Consider the following 20581-nt stretch of genomic DNA (forward strand, 5'->3'; position numbering starts at 1 on the left):
TCTTTATTATATAGGATTAGAGTTTCTCCTATAATTTTTCCAATGCTAGATACACCTGAAGAATCAATTTCCCACTAAAATTTTCTATCACTAATAAAAATTCTAGTTTTTAAACTATCAATCAGTTCTACATAAACTTCTTTACATAAATGAACTTAATGTTTTTTATGCCATATAAATTATAAACCATTCTCCAACAAAATATCACTATAGGTATGGCATGGCAATCTACATATTTTAGTTATAAAATATTAATGTTTAAGTTGTGTTATTTATTATATAATCAGGGTAATATATATTCCTAAAGTTCAAAGAAAATATAAAATATAAATTTTTGTAAAAAGCAATATTTTTTGCTTCCATCTAGCATCACTGAGATGCATATGCTATGAAAAGCAGACATAATAAAGGATAAACATGCTATAGGGGTAAAATAAACCTATTTTATTTTATTTATCTTTGTGAAGAGTTTATTTAACACAGGTTCACTGAGGGAATTAAACAAGCTAATAGCATACACAATAATGTCTCTTAATAAGCCAATAAAAATAACATACTCCAAAGCAATGATAGATTAATTAGACTACTGTTACAGAAATAAGCCTATTTTCATCTCTCTTCAGATAGAAATACATTTTACCTACTTGAAATGAAATCATTTTGATAACATTACAAGAATGCATTTAATTTATAAAATGCTGAGTAATATATCTCTTAGCAATACTCACCATTCATTAGACTGTAGTGTAGGGGATTCATTTTGGGCTATGTGATATAAGGCACTCATTGCATTCATATTAAATAAAGGAGGCTTTCTTTCCGCTGTAAGAGAAAGAAAACTTGTTATTGTTCTTGCAAATATTGTTAAAGTTTTTTTTAAGTAATTTCAAACCTAGCAAAAAAATTGCAGGTTGAGTTAAAAAAACATGTTCAAGTAAATCAATTTAGATTAAATTGCTGAATTGATCCTCTACCATTCCTAAATACTTTAAAACAAGAACACCCTCCTAAAGAACAATAATACCTCCATTAAATCAGGCCATTAATGCTGATACATGACTTTCATCTAATCCTCAATCCCTATTCAAGTTTCAATCAAATGCCAAATAATGTCCTCTGTACCAAAAGTGAGCTTTGATCACTTGTGTCATTCAAGGAAATTGTCTATTTTATCTCAGTTGTTAAATTTATTAACATAAGATTATTCGTACTATATCCTTCGAGTCTTTTTTTCTTTTCTTCTGTTTTCTTTTTTTTTTTCCAATTTTTTTTATTAAGGTATTATATGTGTACATATCTTACCATTGCCACCCCCCACCCCACTCCCATATATGCCCTCACCCCCCAGAGTTTTGCATCCGTTGGTTATGCTTATATGCATGCATACAAGTCCTTTGATTGATCTCTTATCTCCCCCACCTCTCCCTAACCTTCCCCCTGTAATTTGACAGTCTGATGCTTTACTGTCTCTGTATCTGTCTTTTTGTTCAAGTTTATAATGTTCTTTATTATCCATAAATGAGTGAGATCATGTGGTATTTTTCTTTCATTGACTGGCTTATTTCACTTAACACAATGTTCTCCAATTCTCATCATTTGCAGCAACCTGGATGGAATTCGAGTCCTTTTAATGCCTGTAAAATCTGTAGTGAAGTCACTTCTCACACCTGATATTGGTAATTTGTGTCTTCTTTCTTTTTTGCCTGATAAATCTGGCTAGAGGTTTATCAATTATCTTGAAGAACTAGTTTCTGATTTTTTCTATTGTATTTGTTTTCTATTTGATTTTTGCTTTGACCTTTTCTATTCTTTCTTCTGCTTATTTTGGGCTGAATTTGCTCTTCTTTCTCTAGAGTCTTAAAGTAAAATTTAAGACACTAGACATGTGTCTTAAATTTTAATATCTAGTTCTGTGGTGTTCCTGCCAAAGATATATAACCTAAATTTTTTTAATATATATTTTATTGATTTTATTACAGAGAGGAAGAGAGAGGGATAGAGAGTTAGAAACATCGATGATAGAGAAACATCGATCAGCTGCCTCTTGCACACCCCCCACTGGGGATGTGCCCGCAACCAAGGTACATACCCTTGACCGGAATCGAACCTGGGACCTTTCAGTCCGCAGGCCGACGCTCTATCCACTGAGCCAAACCGGTTTCGGCCTATAACCTAAATTTAATCATAAGACAAACTCATAGAAGGACATTCAAAAGTCTTGTGTTAAGGTCATGTCTTAAAGTAAAATTTAAGACACTAAGATGTTCCAGGTTCATCTGGTACTTTCCCTATTTCAGACACTGGATCAATTGTTTCTCTTGAAGAGCTATGGCAATAGATGTGCTCATTGCTACTGAGTTGTCACTACTCTTAGATCTTTTCAGTGGATAAAGTTAGGGAACACATACATGTACACTAATATACAGGGTGTCCCAAAAATATGTATATACATTTTAACAGCTGATGGCTCAATTTTGAAAATGAAATGTATTTTAATAAACACTGCCTTTATAATTATTCAAAGTGTGTGTATACATTTTTGGGGGACACCCTATAATTATATACATACATGCACATTAATCACTTATATGTCTATTGAAAACAATTGTGTTCACTACAGTATCTCAAATCCAATCCAATACCATAATATTTATTGGAGCTTTTTCTCCATTATATGTAATAACTTTCTCTGACAATGAAAAACCTTGCTCTGATTATTCTTAATATATTTTATTTGATAAATTCCCCCTGTATGTAACCAGTCTCTTGTTGCCACTGCCCTTTCTTGTGAGCAGATGTCCCCCTTTCCCTGCTGAAGCTTTGAAACCCCATTCCAAGTCACTCTACAGTGTAAATGTCCTCTTCACCCACTCAGTTTCTTTTTCTTTTTTAAAACATGTTTTCTTTTTATTGATTCTAGAGAGAGAGAAAGCGAGAGGGAGAGTGAGGGAGGGAGAGACATCAATGTGAGAAACATTGATTGGTTGCCTCCTGCATGCACTCACCCCAACCGGGGATCAAACACACAGCCTGGGTAGGTGTCCTGAGCTGGAATGGAACCGGCGACCCTTTGGTGCATAGGATGATAATCAAACAACTGAGTCCACTCAGTTTCTGATATCCCATCCAAACTACAGTGAGGCTCTCCTCATAAGTCGTCATGAGGAAAGCCCTTTTTGATGAGGCACTGTGTGTTGAATTGATGTCCTCTGATATCGTACAATATATTGCTCTCCATACTGTAACCTCCTCAACCTACTTGGACTCTGATAGACCAAATTGAGCCACCTCTAGGTATGAATGCCCACTAGGGCTCTGATCCTCCAAACCTGACTGCACACTTGCATGGATACCCTCATTAGGTTCTGTTTTCCCAAACCAGGATATTGGTCTGTGGGATCTCTCTCCTTTAATCAGATGACTCGTGATACTCCATTCTGGGTTATCATGGTTCACCAGCTAAATAGTTTAGGAAGCGGATAGCTACTGAAGAAATTCTGAATGAATGAAATAACTTGTTTCTATGATAACCTATAAGAGTAAATTTTTAAATGGTCTAACATTAAAAAAAATGTTTTTCTTGATTTTTAGAGATAGAAACATCAAAGATGAGAGAGAATCATTAATTGGCTGCCTCCTGCATGTCCCCTTACTGGGGATCGAGCCGGCAACCCAGGCATGTGCCCTGACTGGAATGGAACCCATGACCCCTTGGTTACTGGGTTGACGTTCACACCAGCCAGGCTGGACATTTACTTTTATTTAATTTCTTCTTAAGGTAAAAAAAAACTCTTTGCAAATGTCCTTGAAAAATATAGTAGTTTTCTTTTCATCCTTTGCAAGTAAAAAGGGTGGATCATTCCACTACTGACATATATAAAAAAAAAAAGATAATTTCAAATGGAAGAAACATTTTATAAACCTCAAATTCAGACCAAAAGATCAGAAGAAAATGGCATTATGATAGTCTCCAAACCTCAGTTTACTGATGTTGTCAAACTTAAAAATGATATAAAGCCTGAAGGCAATCGTTAATATAGGAATTCCAATACAAGCAAAAATAGTATTTTGGAAAAATATTAAGACTGCAAGGTAGAAACAGTCTGGTTGTATTGGAAATTACAATATTCATCTACTGTGTAATGATAAGCAATCTTTACTTTTATTTTTATCTCAATTTCCCTATTACTTGTTTTAAAAAACTACTAACAAACCCAGGTTGATAATGATTTATCAAAATTACATATGGATTTTACTATTAACATGTTCTTTTCAATCCTTGATTACTACTAGAAGTGTTGAAGTAAATATTCCCAATATTTCCCACTTTTTAAAAAATATATATATTTTATTGATTTTTTACAGAGAGGAAGAGAGAAGGATAGAGAGTTAGAAACATCGATGAGAGAGAAACATCGATCAGCTGCCTCTTGCACACCCCCCACTGGGGATGTGCCTGCAACCAAGGCACATGTCCCTGACCGGAATCGAACCTGGGACCCGAGTCCGCAGGCCGACGCTCTATCCACTGAGCCAAACCGGTTTCGGCATATTTCCCACTTTTAAATAAAGTTTAATAGAATACTCCTGTAAGAAGAAAAAAAGGAAAGGATATTGGGCTAATGTGGGGTGGCGGGGGGTGGGAGAGCGGGTAGCTTGGGGAATCAAGAGCAAGAAGATGTTCATCATCTTTTGATTACAGTGACAGTTCAATTACCCACCTAGTTTACTTATAGTGAGAATGTTAGTAAAGTTATGATAGTCTACTGCCTTAAGCACAGTTCCATTCATGGGCAACAGAATAAAATGTGTGCACAAAATCAAAATACTACATACAATATGACATATAGCCTGACTTCTAATTATCATACCTAACTTAAAGTCATAAGTATCTTAGGTAGAGGTAAGTAATTCATGAATGCTTTAGAGATCTGCTATACATGGTAAATCTAGTAAGTATAGACATAGTCCAGGTGTTTAACAAATACTCATTAATATTAGACATAGATACTTTGACCCATAGTGAAAATTTTTTTAGATCTAATTTAACGGGGCAAATATAATATACCTAACCTAATACATATAAAAATAACTGGTCACCAAAATGAAAACTTTTAATTTATTGCTTCCTTTAGTAACTGACAAAATAAAAACCAAACCTATAATTTGGTACAGAAATTGAGGTAAGACATTGATTAAATCTTACTACACAGTAATAAAAAAGAATGCTTACCTAGTTCAATACATGTTATTCCAAGAGACCATACATCTACTTTGCCATCATACTGTCCTTCATCCATGGCTAAAATTACTTCTGGGGCCATCCTAAAACATAAAACGTCATTTAAAGTTAAAAAAAATTTATACTATTCATTAAAATATAATGACTATCTACATGGAGAACACCTGTGCAGGCAATATATCTAGATATAAGAATTTTTATAATGGGAAATGAATGCATTACAGGTTGTGAGGTAAACAGTTACCATTGCACAGATAGTGTAAGACTTATTTTTACTATCTGTCATGATTATATAACAGCATCCTAAAGGAAGGATGCCAGAGAGCGGGGTTATATTCTGCATCTGTTCAAGCTCGCAGATTCTAATATTGTATATCCTTTAGGCCAGTGGTGGTCTCAGGATCCCATTACAAACATCTAACTTTTGCTCGAAAGAGGAAATGAATACCGGCAATTATCTTCCTTGAAGTTACAAGTTCACTCCATTTATTTAAGAAAATATTTGCCATAATAACCAACACTAATTACCATAGTCTGTCACTCTTTCTTTCAAATAAAAATAGTGTTCTGTGATAAAAGTGTCTTAGCCTGGCTGGTGTTGCTCAGTGGTTGAGTGTTGACCCACGAAACAGGAGGTCCTGGTTTGATTTGGGGTTGCAGGCTCAATCCCCAGTAGGGAGCAAGCAGGAGGCAGCCAATCAATGATTCTCTCATCATTGATGTTTCTATCTCTTTCTCCCTCTCCCTTCCTCCCTCTGAAATCAATAAAAAATTTTAAAAAGTGTCTAGGGAGACTCACAACTGAAACAATCAATTATCAATCTTATAGGTATCTTGGTTATAAAATGAAACATTAACTCATATCTTCAACTTGAGTCTAACATTTTTTTTAAGAGTCTAACATTTTTGATGGTATTTTAACCTTACACTTCATTTGCATTTGGAGTTAAGCACAGACAGACACTTAAAAACACTCGCCAACTTCTTTAATGAGTTTGTCACCAGGAACCCTGTGTGTGCGCTCATGCAAAGACATGTAGATATTGCCTAGTTCCTGTGTTCCAAATACACTACATACAAATGAACAAATATGAAGAAAAACTAAAAAAACCCAAAATAACAAATATGTAAATAAAGTAAATTTTCAATCATCAATAATTGGGTGTTTCCAATGTGTTCTTTAAAATGTTGAAGTAAGTTTGGGAAATTAAGTTTAAACAAAAGTAAACAATTAATTTTTTTAAATTGAGAACTTCGGGGCTTTTAAAATATCTAATATTCACCATTAATTTCTAAAGAGAACCATTAAGAAATATTATTTGCTCACAGAACCTTTGTTTTATATAGGGGAGGGAGGCTCTATCTAAACTAGGGTCCACATAAAAAATTTTTGGTCTTCTGGAACAGTGGTCTTCAAATTTTTTTTATTCATTTACCTCCAGTGAAATTATAACAACTAGTATACCCTTGCACATTTGAGTTTATACCTAAATATTAATAATTTAATATTTGCAAAAGATATAATTCGCAGCATACACACATACAGTATATTGTATATCTGCTTTAAAGGTATTTAAAACTTGGAGCTGCAGAATTAGCTCATTCAATTTATCAAAACCATATAACTTAATTAGCAAAGCCAGTGTTCATGCTATTAATCAGTTGAATCAGAATCATCTGTCAGAAAAAATCTGACTTCATTTTTCAATACAAATAACATATTAATGTGTCCCCATGACAACCATCTCAGTTATGAATTCTACAATTAGAAAAAAAAAGAAGGGAGAGAAGATAACTGGGGAGGAAAAAAAAAGGAAGGAATAAAGAAATGAGAAAAGAGATGATAAAAAAGGCACCAGGCCTTACCAAGAGTTTGTGTCCTGATTCTTCAATGTTTCTTACAGATTATATTCTGAAATTGTCCCTCTGGTGTTGCTTTGAAGCTTTTATATCTCAGGGCAATGCATCATTATAATTTTCAGAATGGGCAAGAAGCCTTTCTTTTATGAAGTGGAAGAAAGGAGATTTGAAAGGAGATTTGAAAAAACAACACCCAAAACTCCAAATTAGCTACCACGGGAAAAAAGATGTAGTGGACCTAAGACAACACTCTCTGCATACACTCAGAAATAGGACACATATGGATAGACGTTGAAAATTATTCCCTTCAAACTTGCTGACATTAATACTGAATTATTTATGGTTAAAATTACATGTTGTCTAGAATTTGCTTCAAAATAACTGAGGGGTGGAGAAGAAGGGGGGAGGAGTAAATACATAGGTTGGGAATGGCCATGGGATAATGTTGTTGGGGTGAGTGGTATGTGAGGATTTATTATACCTTTCTTGACTTTAAATTTCTTTTATTGTTTGATTGATTGGAGAGGGAAACATCAGTTTATTTTTCCATTTATTTATGCATTCATTGGTATGTGCCCTGAGGATAGAACCCACACCCTCGCACATGGGGACGATGCTCTAACCAACTGAGCTACCCGGCCAGGGCACTCTTGTTGACTTTTATGTGTATTTTAAATTCTCTATAACATATAAAAAACAACACCCAAAACTCCAAATTAGCTACCAGTCTTGAGGTATCTTAGTCTGAAGATCACTGATATATAGTAAATATAAACCTAAAGAAAACAAAATTTTCCACTTACCATTCCTATCTACTCCCCACTTCAATTTTTATTGAAATTTTTTCACTTCCACACCCAACATATGAGGCAGATAACAATACGAAAGAAAACGTGGACCATGAGTAAAAATAGGATATGCAAGGGTAGCACTCCAAATCTATATTTGAAACTAACTATAATGCTTAAAGTTAAAACATTCAAAATAGCATTACATTTCCAGGAAAAAGACATCTGAAAAAAGTACAACCACACATTATTTATTTAAATTATGAGAATCAATATCAGATAGGATTAGTCTTACCAATATGGCGTTCCCACAAAAGAATTGGCAGGAGATGCCATGGAAGCAGATCCAAAGTCAGCAAGTTTCACCTGGCCTGGTTCTGTCAGAAGAATATTTCCTGCTTTGATATCTCTGGGTTTAAGGAACACAGAAAATTATTTCTTTTTCTTTCATTAGATTATGTTGAAAACAATAAAATTCAAACAAAAATTTGTAAAGTAGGGAAGAAAAAATAAAAATAAGTTCTAGGATACTCTTTCAATTGGAATAGTAAGGATTAAGATCTAAATTAGAAAACAAAGAAATATAAAATTCATATAAATATATAGGAACAATTTTCTAAAAGAAGACAAAATAGCAGTAAAAACAAAAGGTAGACAAACTGGAGCATATAATCTATATTTGAGTTCCTATTTACTTGTACAAATAATGGTTTTAAAAGTAGAATTTAATTAGCTGGCCATTTCTTCATAAATATAAGATTTCGGAGTACCCCACTTAATGTAAAATATTATGCCCAATTAAAATATCATGCCCAATTTTTCATTATTTAACTTAAAAAAATTTTAAATTTAAGTATAGTGGTATACAATCTTATATTGGTTTATTAGTTTCAGGTGTACAATATAGTGATTTGACATTTTTATACCTTATAACGTGATCACCCGACTAACTTTAGTAATCATCTGTCACTGTGCAAACTTATCACAATGTTATTGATTATAGTCCTTTTCCCCTTTTCATTTCAGCCATCTTCCCACCCACTCCCTTCTGGTAATCATCCCAATGATCGGTTTCTGTTTTAGATTCCACATATAAGTGAAACTATACAGTATTTCTTTCTCTGCTTAACTTATATCACTTAGCATAGTACCCTCTAGACCAGAGGTAGGGAACCTTTTTTCTGCCAAGGGCCATTTCGATATTTATAACATCATTTGAGGGCCATACAAAATTATCAACTTAAAAATTAGCCTGCTAAATTTGGTCAAACATTTAATTAATTGACCCCTAATGCCTTGGCAAGGCCAGACCAAATGATTTCATGGACCTTATACAGCCAATGGGTCAGACATTCCCCACCCCTGCTCTAGATCCATCCATGTTGCTGCAAATATGCCCCCAATTTCTACAAAGGAATTATTCATATCATTTACAAAGCTTAGCATAATCCATCTAACTTAATATGAAATGAAAACTGATGTATAAGGAAAATATACTATCAATGATTTCAAATTTACTTTCAAGCTTACTTTTCTAAATCAGCAAACATACTCTCCACACAAACTAAGAAAATTATGGATATTTATATAATAGGATTTTATGTCCAATGGGTGCCATAATATACACTTAACCATTCAAGAAAAGAAAAACTTTATTTCCAACACTTGTCAATTCTTACTATAGTATTGTGATGGATATAATACTAAATCTATTGTCTTTCCACTTGTTTTTTAAAAATGGAGAGGTGCCCGTCCGCGGTGGCTCAGTGGTTGAGCAGCAACCTATGAACCAGGTTAGTCTGATTCCCTATCAGGGCACATGCCTAGGTTGCAGACTCGATTCCCAGTGTGGGGCGTGCAAGAGGCAGCCAATCAATGATTCTCTCTCTCGCTTTCTATTTTTCTCTCTCTCTCCCTGCCTCTCTGAAATCAATAAACAATATTAAAAAATTAAAAAGGAGAGATGCTTTGAAGTTGAGAAGATCTTAGGTTCTAATTTTATCTCTTTCGTATACTTACTAGCATGTGGGTTTCTCTATTTTCATCTAAAAAACTGACAACCCATTAACTCACAATGACTCTACTACATAGTTTAATATGCATTGCCTGATTCACATATAAAATAAAAAAATTAGTTAATTTCCTTCTAAACCAGGCAAAACCAATACCAATGTTAAATATGCATTATAAAATGGTTTAAAGTTACTATCTATCACCATGGATTACCACGGATTAATACTCAAAAGCATAAAGAGTCTTAAGTAGCCATTTATTTATTTACTAGAGGCCCAGTGCATGATTGAATCATGCACGTGTAGGGTCCCCTACACGCTTTCGCTTTCGATCGCGGGGGAGCTGGGTGCCTGTCTGCTCTGGCACCAGGCCTTTCAGAAGCCTCCGCCGTGCCGGTCCGCGAGCTCGCTGCCCCAGAGGCCCCTTCTGTGCCACAGCACAGCCGTGGCGCAGACACTGAGCTCGCGTCGCGAGCGGCGGCGCGAGCTCAGCGTCCTGCTGGCCCAATCAGCTACCCCGGCCACCCCGAGTCCCGCCCCCTGCGCCTCCCACTGGCCCAGTCGTGGGCGTAGCGGAGTGATGGTAATTTACATATTACCATTTTATTAGGTAGGATTTTATTTTTGTTTATCCTCACCCAAGGATATTTTTCCATTGGTTTTTTAGAGAAAGTGGAAGAGAGAGGGAAAGACAGAAACATTGATGTGAGAGAAACACATCGATTGGTTGCCTCCTTCACATGTCCTGACCAGGGTCCTTGACAGGAATGGAACCGAGGACCCTTTGGTCCACAGGCCGATGCTCTATCCATTGAGCTAAACCAGCTAGGGCTTAAGTAGCTTTAAAAAATATATATACTTTTATTGATTTCAGAGAGGAAGGGAGAGAGAAACAGAAACATCAATGATGGGAGAGAATAATTGATTGGCTGCCTCCTGCATGCCCCTACTGGGGATCGAGCCCGCAACCCGGGCATGTGCCCTGACCAGGAATTGAACTGTGACCTCCTGGTTCATAGATTCATGTTCAACCACTGAACTACACTGGCCGGGCTTAAGTAACTTATATATCTCTGTTATAGAATCAATGGAACAAATCTAGCATTATCAGTTACCAGGAAGAAAAAGATCTAGGTTTAGTTCTACTTTAATCTACATAAGCTTTTTAAACTTGGAGAAATTAGTAACAAATTAGGGCATCAGTTTCTTCAATGGTAAAATTAAAAAAGACTACACAATCTCTAATGGCCTTTTCCATTTTGCAAATTAAATAATTCTGTAATCAAATTGCTACCTCAAATCTATCAAGTACACATGCTTCAGAAAGCCCAGCAGCATGTGCAGAAAAGATAAAATTATCCTAAACAAAGAGATCAAGTGTACTAGTACGTTCTTTTTAAAGCACGGACAATCTAAAAATTATGAGTTTATAAGATTCTGAAATGCTTTAACCAATGAAAATTTCAGGGTTAATGAGTTCCAGGGTTGATAAAATCAACAAACCATTTGCTTATTAATACACGACAATTTTCAATGTACTTACCTATGGATCATAGTATGCGAATGCAAGTAGGCTAATCCCTGGAGAGCACCATGTGTAATTGCTGCTATTTCCACTTCTTGTAATGGCTTTTTGTGAACTTAAAGTAAGAATTTAAAAATAATTATTATATAGAACATTTTAAAAATAATATACATATCTGATATATAGAGAGCAATTTAAAAACACTTAACATTTAGCAACAAGGGATTTGCTTCCCAAGATATACTAGTAATACAAGGCTATTGAATGTTATAACTAGTACCAATTGTGCCTTGCTGTTAAAGTAGAGGTTACAACCAACATTCCTCAAAGCTAACAACATTTAATAATTATTTGGTGACTAGAGGCATGGTGCCTGAAAATTCATGCACTGGAGGGGGCATACCTCAGCCCGGCTTGCCCCCTCTCACAGTCTGGGAGTCCTCAGGGGCAGGAGGCGACCCAGCGATCAGGGGAAGGCAACGCCCCCATCACACCTCTGCTGCTGCCACTGCTGGCAGCGCAAGCCTTGGCCGGCCCTGCTTACCTGAGCCTTGGGTGGCTGGGCAGTTGACGCCCGAGGCTTGCCTGCACCTCAGGCTGGCACTGGGCGGCTGGGGAGCTGAGGGACTCTGGAGGCAGGCGCACAGAGTGGCCGGACCTGCCTGGGTGTGGGCCTGGCCATGCCGCGCGCCTGCTGCCTGGTGGGGCTGAGGGGACTAGGCGCCACCATCTTGTGGCTGTGGGTGCCACCATCTTTGAGGGTGTAGCAGTCAATTAGCATATTCCCTCCTTACTGGGTGTGGGCGCCACCATCTTTGTGAGGGTGTGATGGTCAATTAGCACATTCCCTCTTTATTAGATAGGATAATAACAAAAGTAACAAAAGAGAAGTTTTCCTTTTATTCTCAGATATTTTCATTCTGAACAGAGGAACAGATCAAGCTGAATGGCAAAGAATGCAGAAAAATGCTCATTGAAGCAAAATGAGAGAAAATTCACCTATTTTATTCTATACTAGAGGCCCGATGCATGAAATTCATACAAGAGTAGGCCTTCCTTCCCCTGGCTGCCAGCACCGGCTTTCCCTCTGGCACCCGGGACCCGGGCTTCCCTTGCAGCCCCGGCTTCATCTGAAAGGACGCCCGGAAGGACATTTGGTCTAATTAGCATATTATGCTTTTATTATTATAGATAACATTAAATGAGGATGGTGTATACCATGCTGAGATTCTAGAAAAGATTAAGGTTTTCACTGTTTTGAAAAGTTTTTATGTTATTTAAGAAGGCTCTTACTGAATTCTTATTTTATTTTGCTAATACTTTTTTTTTCTTAATATTCAAAGGAAACCTACCTTCCAGTAAATCTGAAGCAGATCCTAAACAATATTCCATTACAAGCTATATGGGAAGAAAAATTATAAAAGCATTAAAATATATTAATAAAAAGATTCTATTTGAGATAAAATAAATTCACCAAGGAGATCAAGAAAACAAACTCTAGTCATTATTTTCCTTAAAAAATATTTATGTAGTTAGCAATTTGTTAAATGTATTTATAAGGTTAAGTCAATGACAAGCTGTGTATTTCATACATAATTACCAACTAAAATTATAAAAGAAGATACATATTCTGTTACTATTAACCTAGAGTAGTAATAATGATTGTTAGGAAACAGAAAACTGTCCTCTGGGACTATATGTACAAAGCTTAAGTTACAGTTTATTTTTAAACTTTTTAAGAATGTATGTTTTTACTGATTTTAGAGAGAGAGGAAGGGAGATAAAGAAACATCAATGATGAAAGAAAATCATTGATCGGCTGGCCTCCTGCACGCCCCCCAATGGGTATTGAGCCCACATCCCAGACATGTGCCCGGACATGACTGGGAATCAAATCAATAACCTCCTGGCTGATGGGTCAGTGCTCAACTATTGCGCCACACTGGCCAGATTTAGGGTTACAGTTTAAATTTTTCATTTAAAGCAAACACAGAGCACCTCCTAATATGCCAGGTATTTTATACATATTAATTTATTTAATCCTCACAACCACTTTATGAGGTAGGCCTTATTATTTCCATATTTTACAGATGGAAAAACTTGAGAGACAGAGAAGTAACCAGCCCAATGTCACTACTTTTTCTTTAACAACAGCCTCAAGTTTAGGAGTACTACCACAGCCATCACCGAAATAAAACTGGATAAAAATGCAGCAAACATTACAAATCTAAATCTAACCTCAATCCACTAGAATGATAATAGCTCTGGCTTATTAATTATTCAAAATAAAGGATCATTCCTGTTTAATGAAAATTTAGCCCTTTTCTTAAGATAGTTATTATGCCTATACCATTATGGGATTACTACATTATCACCTCAGTGGTAACAACAGGGTAAAATTAATCTCTACTTCATGTAATAAAGTGTCTCAATCCTCTACCTTTAGTATTACTCAGCCAAGTAATCACAATTAATTCAAATTTCACCAGGATTCACCAAGACTTCACCAAGTACTTTGTGATTAAATAGATTATAATACATCATGTCAAAAAGATATAATTTCATCCTTTAGTAATAGAATTGTTTTTACAATGTTTGAGAAACCATTTAGTAGTCTGACAAACTACTAAAAAAATTTCAGAGAACATTTTATCATGTATATAAAGGCCAGCTAAATCTCTATAGTGAACTTGCAAAAGTTCTTATTTCCTAGGGAAAGGAGTTCTAGAAAAAGCTACTCTTCCTTTCTCAGTATGAAATAACATTTCAAGGTGTTTTTGCAAGCTTCACAGAACAATTTTGAGACATTCTTTAATTTTTTTGGTTAATCCTCACCCAAAGGTATGTTTTTCCATTGATTTTTAGAGAGAGTAGAAGGGAGAGAGGGAAGGAGTTTGGGAAAGAAACACTGAGTGAGAGAGACACATCGATTGGCTGCCTCCTGCACATGCCCCGACCAGGACAGGGAATGCAACCCAGGTATATGTGCCGCCCTTGACCAGTAATGGAATCCAAGACCCTTAGGTATGCGGGCTGAGGCTCTAACCACTAAAAGACACCAGCCAGGGCAAGACATTCTTAATTTAATTAATTATATATCCAAACCAAATAAAATTAAGGCAAGGGAAGAGCAGATACCTACCCATGCTGTGTGCTCACGTAAATAGCAGCCTTTATATTCTATACTGTTGGGATGTTTTATTCTTTGTAGAAACTTGACTTCTTTAATAATATCCTGCCATTTCTATGGGGAGAAAAAAGGGAATAAAGGAAAGAATTATGAACAGCTGCTTTTCCTTAGAAATGTTCCATACTTTCCGGTGTATAAGATGACTTTTTAACCCAGGAAAATCTTCTCAAAAGTCAGGGGTCTTATATGCCAGAAAATACGGTAGGTTGGAAAAAAATCTCTGACAATGTATATCAGATTGCTTAAAACCCAAATACCGTATTTTCCAGTGTATAAGACCTCTGACTTTTGAGATTTTCCTGGGTTAAAAAGTCGTCTTATACGCCGGAAAATACAGTATATAAGAAAAAAGTAATTACTAGATTAAGGATTAATGAGAGCATACAGCTTTGCCTTAGTTGTAATATTTAAATTAAATGTCAAAATAATCCATTTAAGAGGAATTACTTTCATAGTTTATAATCAATTACATAATTTATAAATTTATTTTATTCAAGGTAGGACAAATGTTTGATAAAATTTATCATCAATGAGTCTTATTAATATTTTACAACCACACACCACACAGTGGTGAAAACTATGTACCATAATTAGTTATTTTTCTTCAAAATTCAACTTCCCTTTTCTTATCTGCAGCTTTACTGACATAATCTACATACCATAAACTTTACCTATCGTGTTTCTGGCTTATATCTTCTACCAAATGTTAAGATTTTGTTTGTTTTTTTAAACTTAAATGAAGTCATTACTCTGAGACAAATTCATAAATGCACATTACTTTCTAAAATGCTAGTGAACAATTAGTTGTTATATAGAAAAGTTCACAAAAAACAACAAACAGTATGAAAACATTTTCCTACATATTTTACTAAGAGCATTCTTCATTAACACCTACCCAGCAATACAGATACACCATTGACCATAACAATATACTTAGGCCATATTCTAAAGAAAGTAACTCTTAAGAAGCAATCAGGGAACTCTACGGACCCAACCAGGTTCTTTGGTCTACAGACTTAGTAGGTGTAGGATTGGGAAGCAGGAATCTATTTTTTGTTCTTGTTTTAATTTTTTAAAGCTTTACCCCCAACTTGGATCATATTTCTAAAGTCAGAGAAACTAGCATAATAGAAAACTTTAAGAAATATTTTGTACTAGAATTTAAGATCATATATCTCCTATGTTATTTAACAAGTCCTCAACAAAATACAGCAAAATAGCTGCACAATATTTTAAGATATAAGATGCAAAATTCAGAAGGAGTTTCATGGGCTTCAACTTTCAAATTTGAATGCTCTGGGAGGCAAACTCTCAAAACAAAACACCTGTATTCTTCAATGTAAAAAAAAAAAAAAAAAACTTTTATAAAGGACACTAATATCGGACATAAAAAAAATGATGTCCTAAATGAAACTTTTTGTTCTAGGTGTGACTAATCAGATGCCAACATAGCACAAGTCTTCCTGTGAAAGCTAGTTCTAAAGTTAGAGTAAACTTGTAAGAAATGGAAGTGGGTGTTTTTTTTTGGAGTTTTAGGAATTTTTAGGAATCGAAATGATGGAACACCAAAATAATCATGATAGTGTCATTGTACCCAGAGTATGATCACAAAAACAAGATTTAGCATAAAATGAAAAGATTCAGAAAAGGTAGAAAACCAAAATCATTAAAAATTAAAGACTGATTCAGAAATTCTACCTCTGAGCACATACCCAAAAGTACTGAAAAGCAGGAACTCAAAGAAATATTTGCATGCCAATGTTCATAGCAGCATCATTCACAATAACCAAGGGATGAAGGAACCCGTGTCCATCAACAGATGAATGGATAAACAAAATGTGGTGTTTTACATACAAACACACACACACCACAGAAATATTATTTAGCTTTAAACAGAGAGGAAATTCTGACATATACTACAACATGGACAAGCTTTGAGGGCATTATGTTAAGTAAAAAGGATTCACTTATATGAGTTAACCTAGTCAAATTCATATAGATACTAGAATGGTGATTTCCAAGCACTGGAGGAGGGGGAAAACAGGAGTTATCTACACTAATAAAAGAGAAACATGCAAATTACTGTCACTCCGCTATGCTACCAGCCAATCAGAGTGAGTATGCAAATTAACCTGAAAACATGGCGGCAGCCCAGCCCCCCCGCTGCTCCAGGCCTATGGGGGTCGGAGAATCAGGCGCCAGTGCCTGAGGCTGGCTGCAGCCAGGGAGACCAAGAAGCCTCCTGCCCCATGATCCCAGGCCATAGCCAGCAGCAGAAGCCTCATGTTCACCTGCCCCATGTCCTGGCGGGGACGGAGAAACCGGGCCACAGCGCCTGAGGCTGGTTGCAGCCCGGGAGACGAAGAAGCGGCCTGCCCCCTGATCCCAGGCCGCAGATAGCAGCAGAAGCCTCATGTCTGCCTGCCCCACGTTCTAGGGGAGATGGAGAAACCGGGCCCCAGTGCCTGAGGCTGGGTGTGGCCAGGGAGACAAAAAAACCACCTGCCTCATGATCCCAGGCCGCAGACAGCTGGAGAAGAGAAGTCGCCCACACTGCATCCCAGGGAAGACGGAGAAGCCGCCCGCCTACAGTTCAGGCGTCAGCACCCGCGGCTGGCTACAGCCTGGTAGACGGAGAAGCCGCCCACCCTGCGGTCCTGGGCGCCAGCAGTTGCGGCTGCAGCCCAGGCAAAGCCACCTGCCCACCATCCCCTGCGGCTGCAGCCAGCCTGGGCAACTATGGCTGACCAGAGGGAGGGAAGCCCGGATCCCAGGTGCATGTGGTCAGCTGGAGGAGGGAATCCTGGGTCCCAGATGCGGGGCCGAGGCAGAGGTGGTTAGGGGCAATCAAGCCAGCAGGGGAGCAGTTAGGGACAATCGGGCTGGCAGGCAGAAGAAGTTAGGGGCAATCAGGCAGGCAGGCAAGCAGTTAGGAGCCAGCAATTCTAGATTGTGAGAGGGATGTCCAACTGCCGGTTATCCCCTGAGGGGTCCCAGATTGGAGAGGGTGCAGGCCAGGCTGAGGGACACCTCTCCCCGTGCATGAATTTCATGCACCGGGCCACTAGTTATGTAATAAGTAAAGAGCTTCAATTTTGCAAGATGAAATGAAAAGTTTTCTGGAGATAAATGGTGGTGGTATTTAGACAGCAATATGACTATCCTTAATGCCACTGAACACTTAAGAATGGCTTACTGATAAATTTTGTGTATTTTGCCATAATTTTAAAAAATTTTAAATTAATGACTGACACATCCTACATTTTATAAAATAAATTTATGCAATTAAATAGAATAAATATAATATCAAAAGAACTAATCAGAATATTAGTGAACTAACGTATACTCAATGTATCAATAATTTTATATTTTATTTTTTTAGATTATTACACACCACCTGTTTTTCAGACTACATCTATACTGCCTGTTATTTCAAGTTTGTTTAAAGCTGCAGTTAATCTCTAAACCATTAAAAAATTGTATCCAATATATTTACTGTGAAATACATCTTATTCTAGTTTACTATTTTAGAAACTGATAATCACTCGATGACAAAGATAGAATAATATATTAAGTAACAGTTTAAAAAACTGAAAGCAGGGGCCACAAGTTGGGAGGTTTTTGGGATGCCAGTAATGGTTCTAGGTCCAAGTTAAATGGGTACATTCAGTTTATGAAAGAAAATTCACTGAGATATACACTTAATATCTGTACACTTTTCTTTATGTATGTTATACTTTTTGGAAGAAATTGCCACCTACTCCTAATTAAAAATAGCATGCTTTTCTCTAACATACCAGTACAAATGTATATATTTCACCACCTACCTCAGTAGACTGCTTTCCACTATAAGACATTTTTTTAATAGCCACCACTTCATTGGTACGCACATCTCGTGCCTAAGAAAACAAAGAAGAACCATTGTACATTAACAGATTAAATCTGGGCAATAATTTTTCTAAGAATAAGAACATTTATAAACTATCATGTCAAAAAGGACATAAACATTGTTTTTTAAAGATCGTTAATAAATAATAACTATGTAACAAAAATGTATTAAATTAGCTGATACTTTAGAAAGAAAAAAAGCAGGTTTATCTTTGAGTAATCTAGTTAAGAGGAAAAATATAGAAATGTGAATAGAACTATAAACAAAGAGACAAAACAAGACTAGTATATACAAGTCTATGCTAATAAATTTTGAAATCTCAATGAAATGGACAATTTTCTAGTTAAGAATAAATTACCAAAACTGATCTAAAGAAAATGTAAACAAAAGAAACAATAATGGCAGACTGAAAAAAATACCAATGAATTATAGTTAAAATAGTTTTGAGTGGAAAACAGTTTTACCAGGGAAACTTTCCAAGACATAAGCGGGGGAAAAAGGGAAGAGGAAAGCTATGCTATTAGTTTTATGAAGCCAGTATAATCCAATAACTAAAACTTAACAAACAGCACAAAATAGAAAGTTGGGTACCAATTTCATTTTTAAATGTAGACTAAAAATTCTAAATAAAACTTTAAAGCCAAATATTACAGGACATTAAAAGAAACTTTCACTTGGATAAAATCCTATATAATAAAACCCTATTATGCAAATTGACCAGACAGCTGGCTGAACGACCAGTCACTATGATGACACGCACTGACCATCAGGGGGCAGATGCTCAATGCAGGCGCTGTCCCCTGGTGGTCAGTGTGCTCCCCCCGCCACAGGGGGAGTGCCGCTCAGCCAGAAGCCAGGCTCACAGCTGGCAAGCGCAGTGGCGGTGGCGGGAGCCTCTCCCGCCTCCGCTGCAGGCGGGTGGTAAGAAGCAAGGGGTCCCAGACTGCTAGAGGGATGTCTGACTGCCGGCTTAGGCCCAATCCCCGCCACAGAAATTGCATTTCTGTGATTATAGTACACTAGAGGCCCGGTGCACAAAATTTGTGCACCGGGGAAGGGGGGGGTCCTCTCAGCACAGCCTGCGCCCTCTCACAGTCCAGGAGCCCTCGAGGGATGTCTGGCTGATGGTTCCCATGGGGAGGAGGCCTAAGCTGGCAGTCAGACATCCTTAGCGCTGCTGTGGAGGCGGGAGAGGCTCCCGCCACCGCTGCTGCGCTTGCCAGCCGTGAGCCTGGCTCAGGGCTTCTGTGGGAGCACACTGACCACCAAGGGGCAGCTCCTGCATTGAGCGTCTGCCCCCTGGTGGTCAGTGCACGTCATAGCGACCAGTTGTTCCGCCATTTGGCCTATTTGCATATTAGCCTTTTATTATATAGGATACCTAAATAGCGTTGATAGAAAAAAACAAAACAAAGACACTCTGTTAAGTGGATCCTGGGAACAATTACCAACATTATAATTTCAATGACAAGTGGAGTGGTTAATGGAAACTTGCACCACTTATTATAAAGGGTGAAGTGTGTCTATCCATCTAAGTCCCGTTTTTTTTTTTTTTTGTTTTTTTTTCAATTTTTTTTATTAAGGTATTATATGTGTACATATCTTACCATTGCCACCCCCCACCCCACTCCCATATATGCCCTCACCCCCCAGAGTTTTGCATCCGTTGGTTATGCTTATATGCATGCATACAAGTCCTTTGATTGATCTCTTATCTCCCCCACCTCTCCCTAACCTTCCCGCTGTAATTTGACAGTCTGTTTGATGCTTTACTGTCTCTGTATCTATCTTTTTGTTCAAGTTTATAATGTTCTTTATTACCCATAATTGAGTGAGATCATGTGGTATTTTTCTTTCATTGACTGGCTTATTTCACTTAACATAATGTTCTCCAATTCCATCCAGGTTGTTGCAAATGATGAGAATTCCTTCTTTTTTATGGCAGCATAGTATTCCATTGTGTAGATGTACCACAGTTTTCTGATCCAGTCATCTGCTGACGGGCACCTAGGCTGTTGAATATCAATTTATTTTCCTAAAATGTTATCTGGTTATCCATCTGTAAGACCCTTTTT

The 20581-nt window shown here is 37.0% G+C and overlaps 1 protein-coding gene and 1 non-coding gene across 4 annotated transcripts in view; one reads left to right on the plus strand and one right to left on the minus strand.

The window, feature by feature from the left end:
- Positions 1-20581, minus strand: part of TAOK1 (TAO kinase 1) — a 130981-nt gene that overhangs the window by 50519 nt on the left and 59881 nt on the right. For 2 of the 3 annotated variants that reach the window (XM_054709492.1, XM_054709491.1), the window contains exons 1-3: positions 7109-7212; positions 5234-5325; positions 729-822 (exon numbers count right to left, since the gene is read on the minus strand). In XM_054709492.1, coding sequence (XP_054565467.1) covers positions 729-759 — 31 coding nt within the window. In that variant the 5' untranslated portion in view covers positions 760-822; positions 5234-5325; positions 7109-7212. Of the gene's footprint in view, positions 1-728; positions 823-5233; positions 5326-7108; positions 7213-8185; positions 8300-11445; positions 11543-12779; positions 12826-14569; positions 14672-18444; positions 18517-20581 lie in introns of those variants that run through there. The other variant, XM_028154968.2, reaches the window with a different exon arrangement.
- Positions 3746-3876, plus strand: LOC114233881 (small Cajal body-specific RNA 24). The gene has a single exon (XR_003620069.1). It is a non-coding gene; the product is annotated as a small Cajal body-specific RNA 24 (non-coding RNA).

Source organism: Eptesicus fuscus, chromosome 20, assembly GCF_027574615.1.
Source record: "Eptesicus fuscus isolate TK198812 chromosome 20, DD_ASM_mEF_20220401, whole genome shotgun sequence".
Classification (NCBI taxonomy): Eukaryota; Metazoa; Chordata; class Mammalia; order Chiroptera; family Vespertilionidae; genus Eptesicus; species Eptesicus fuscus.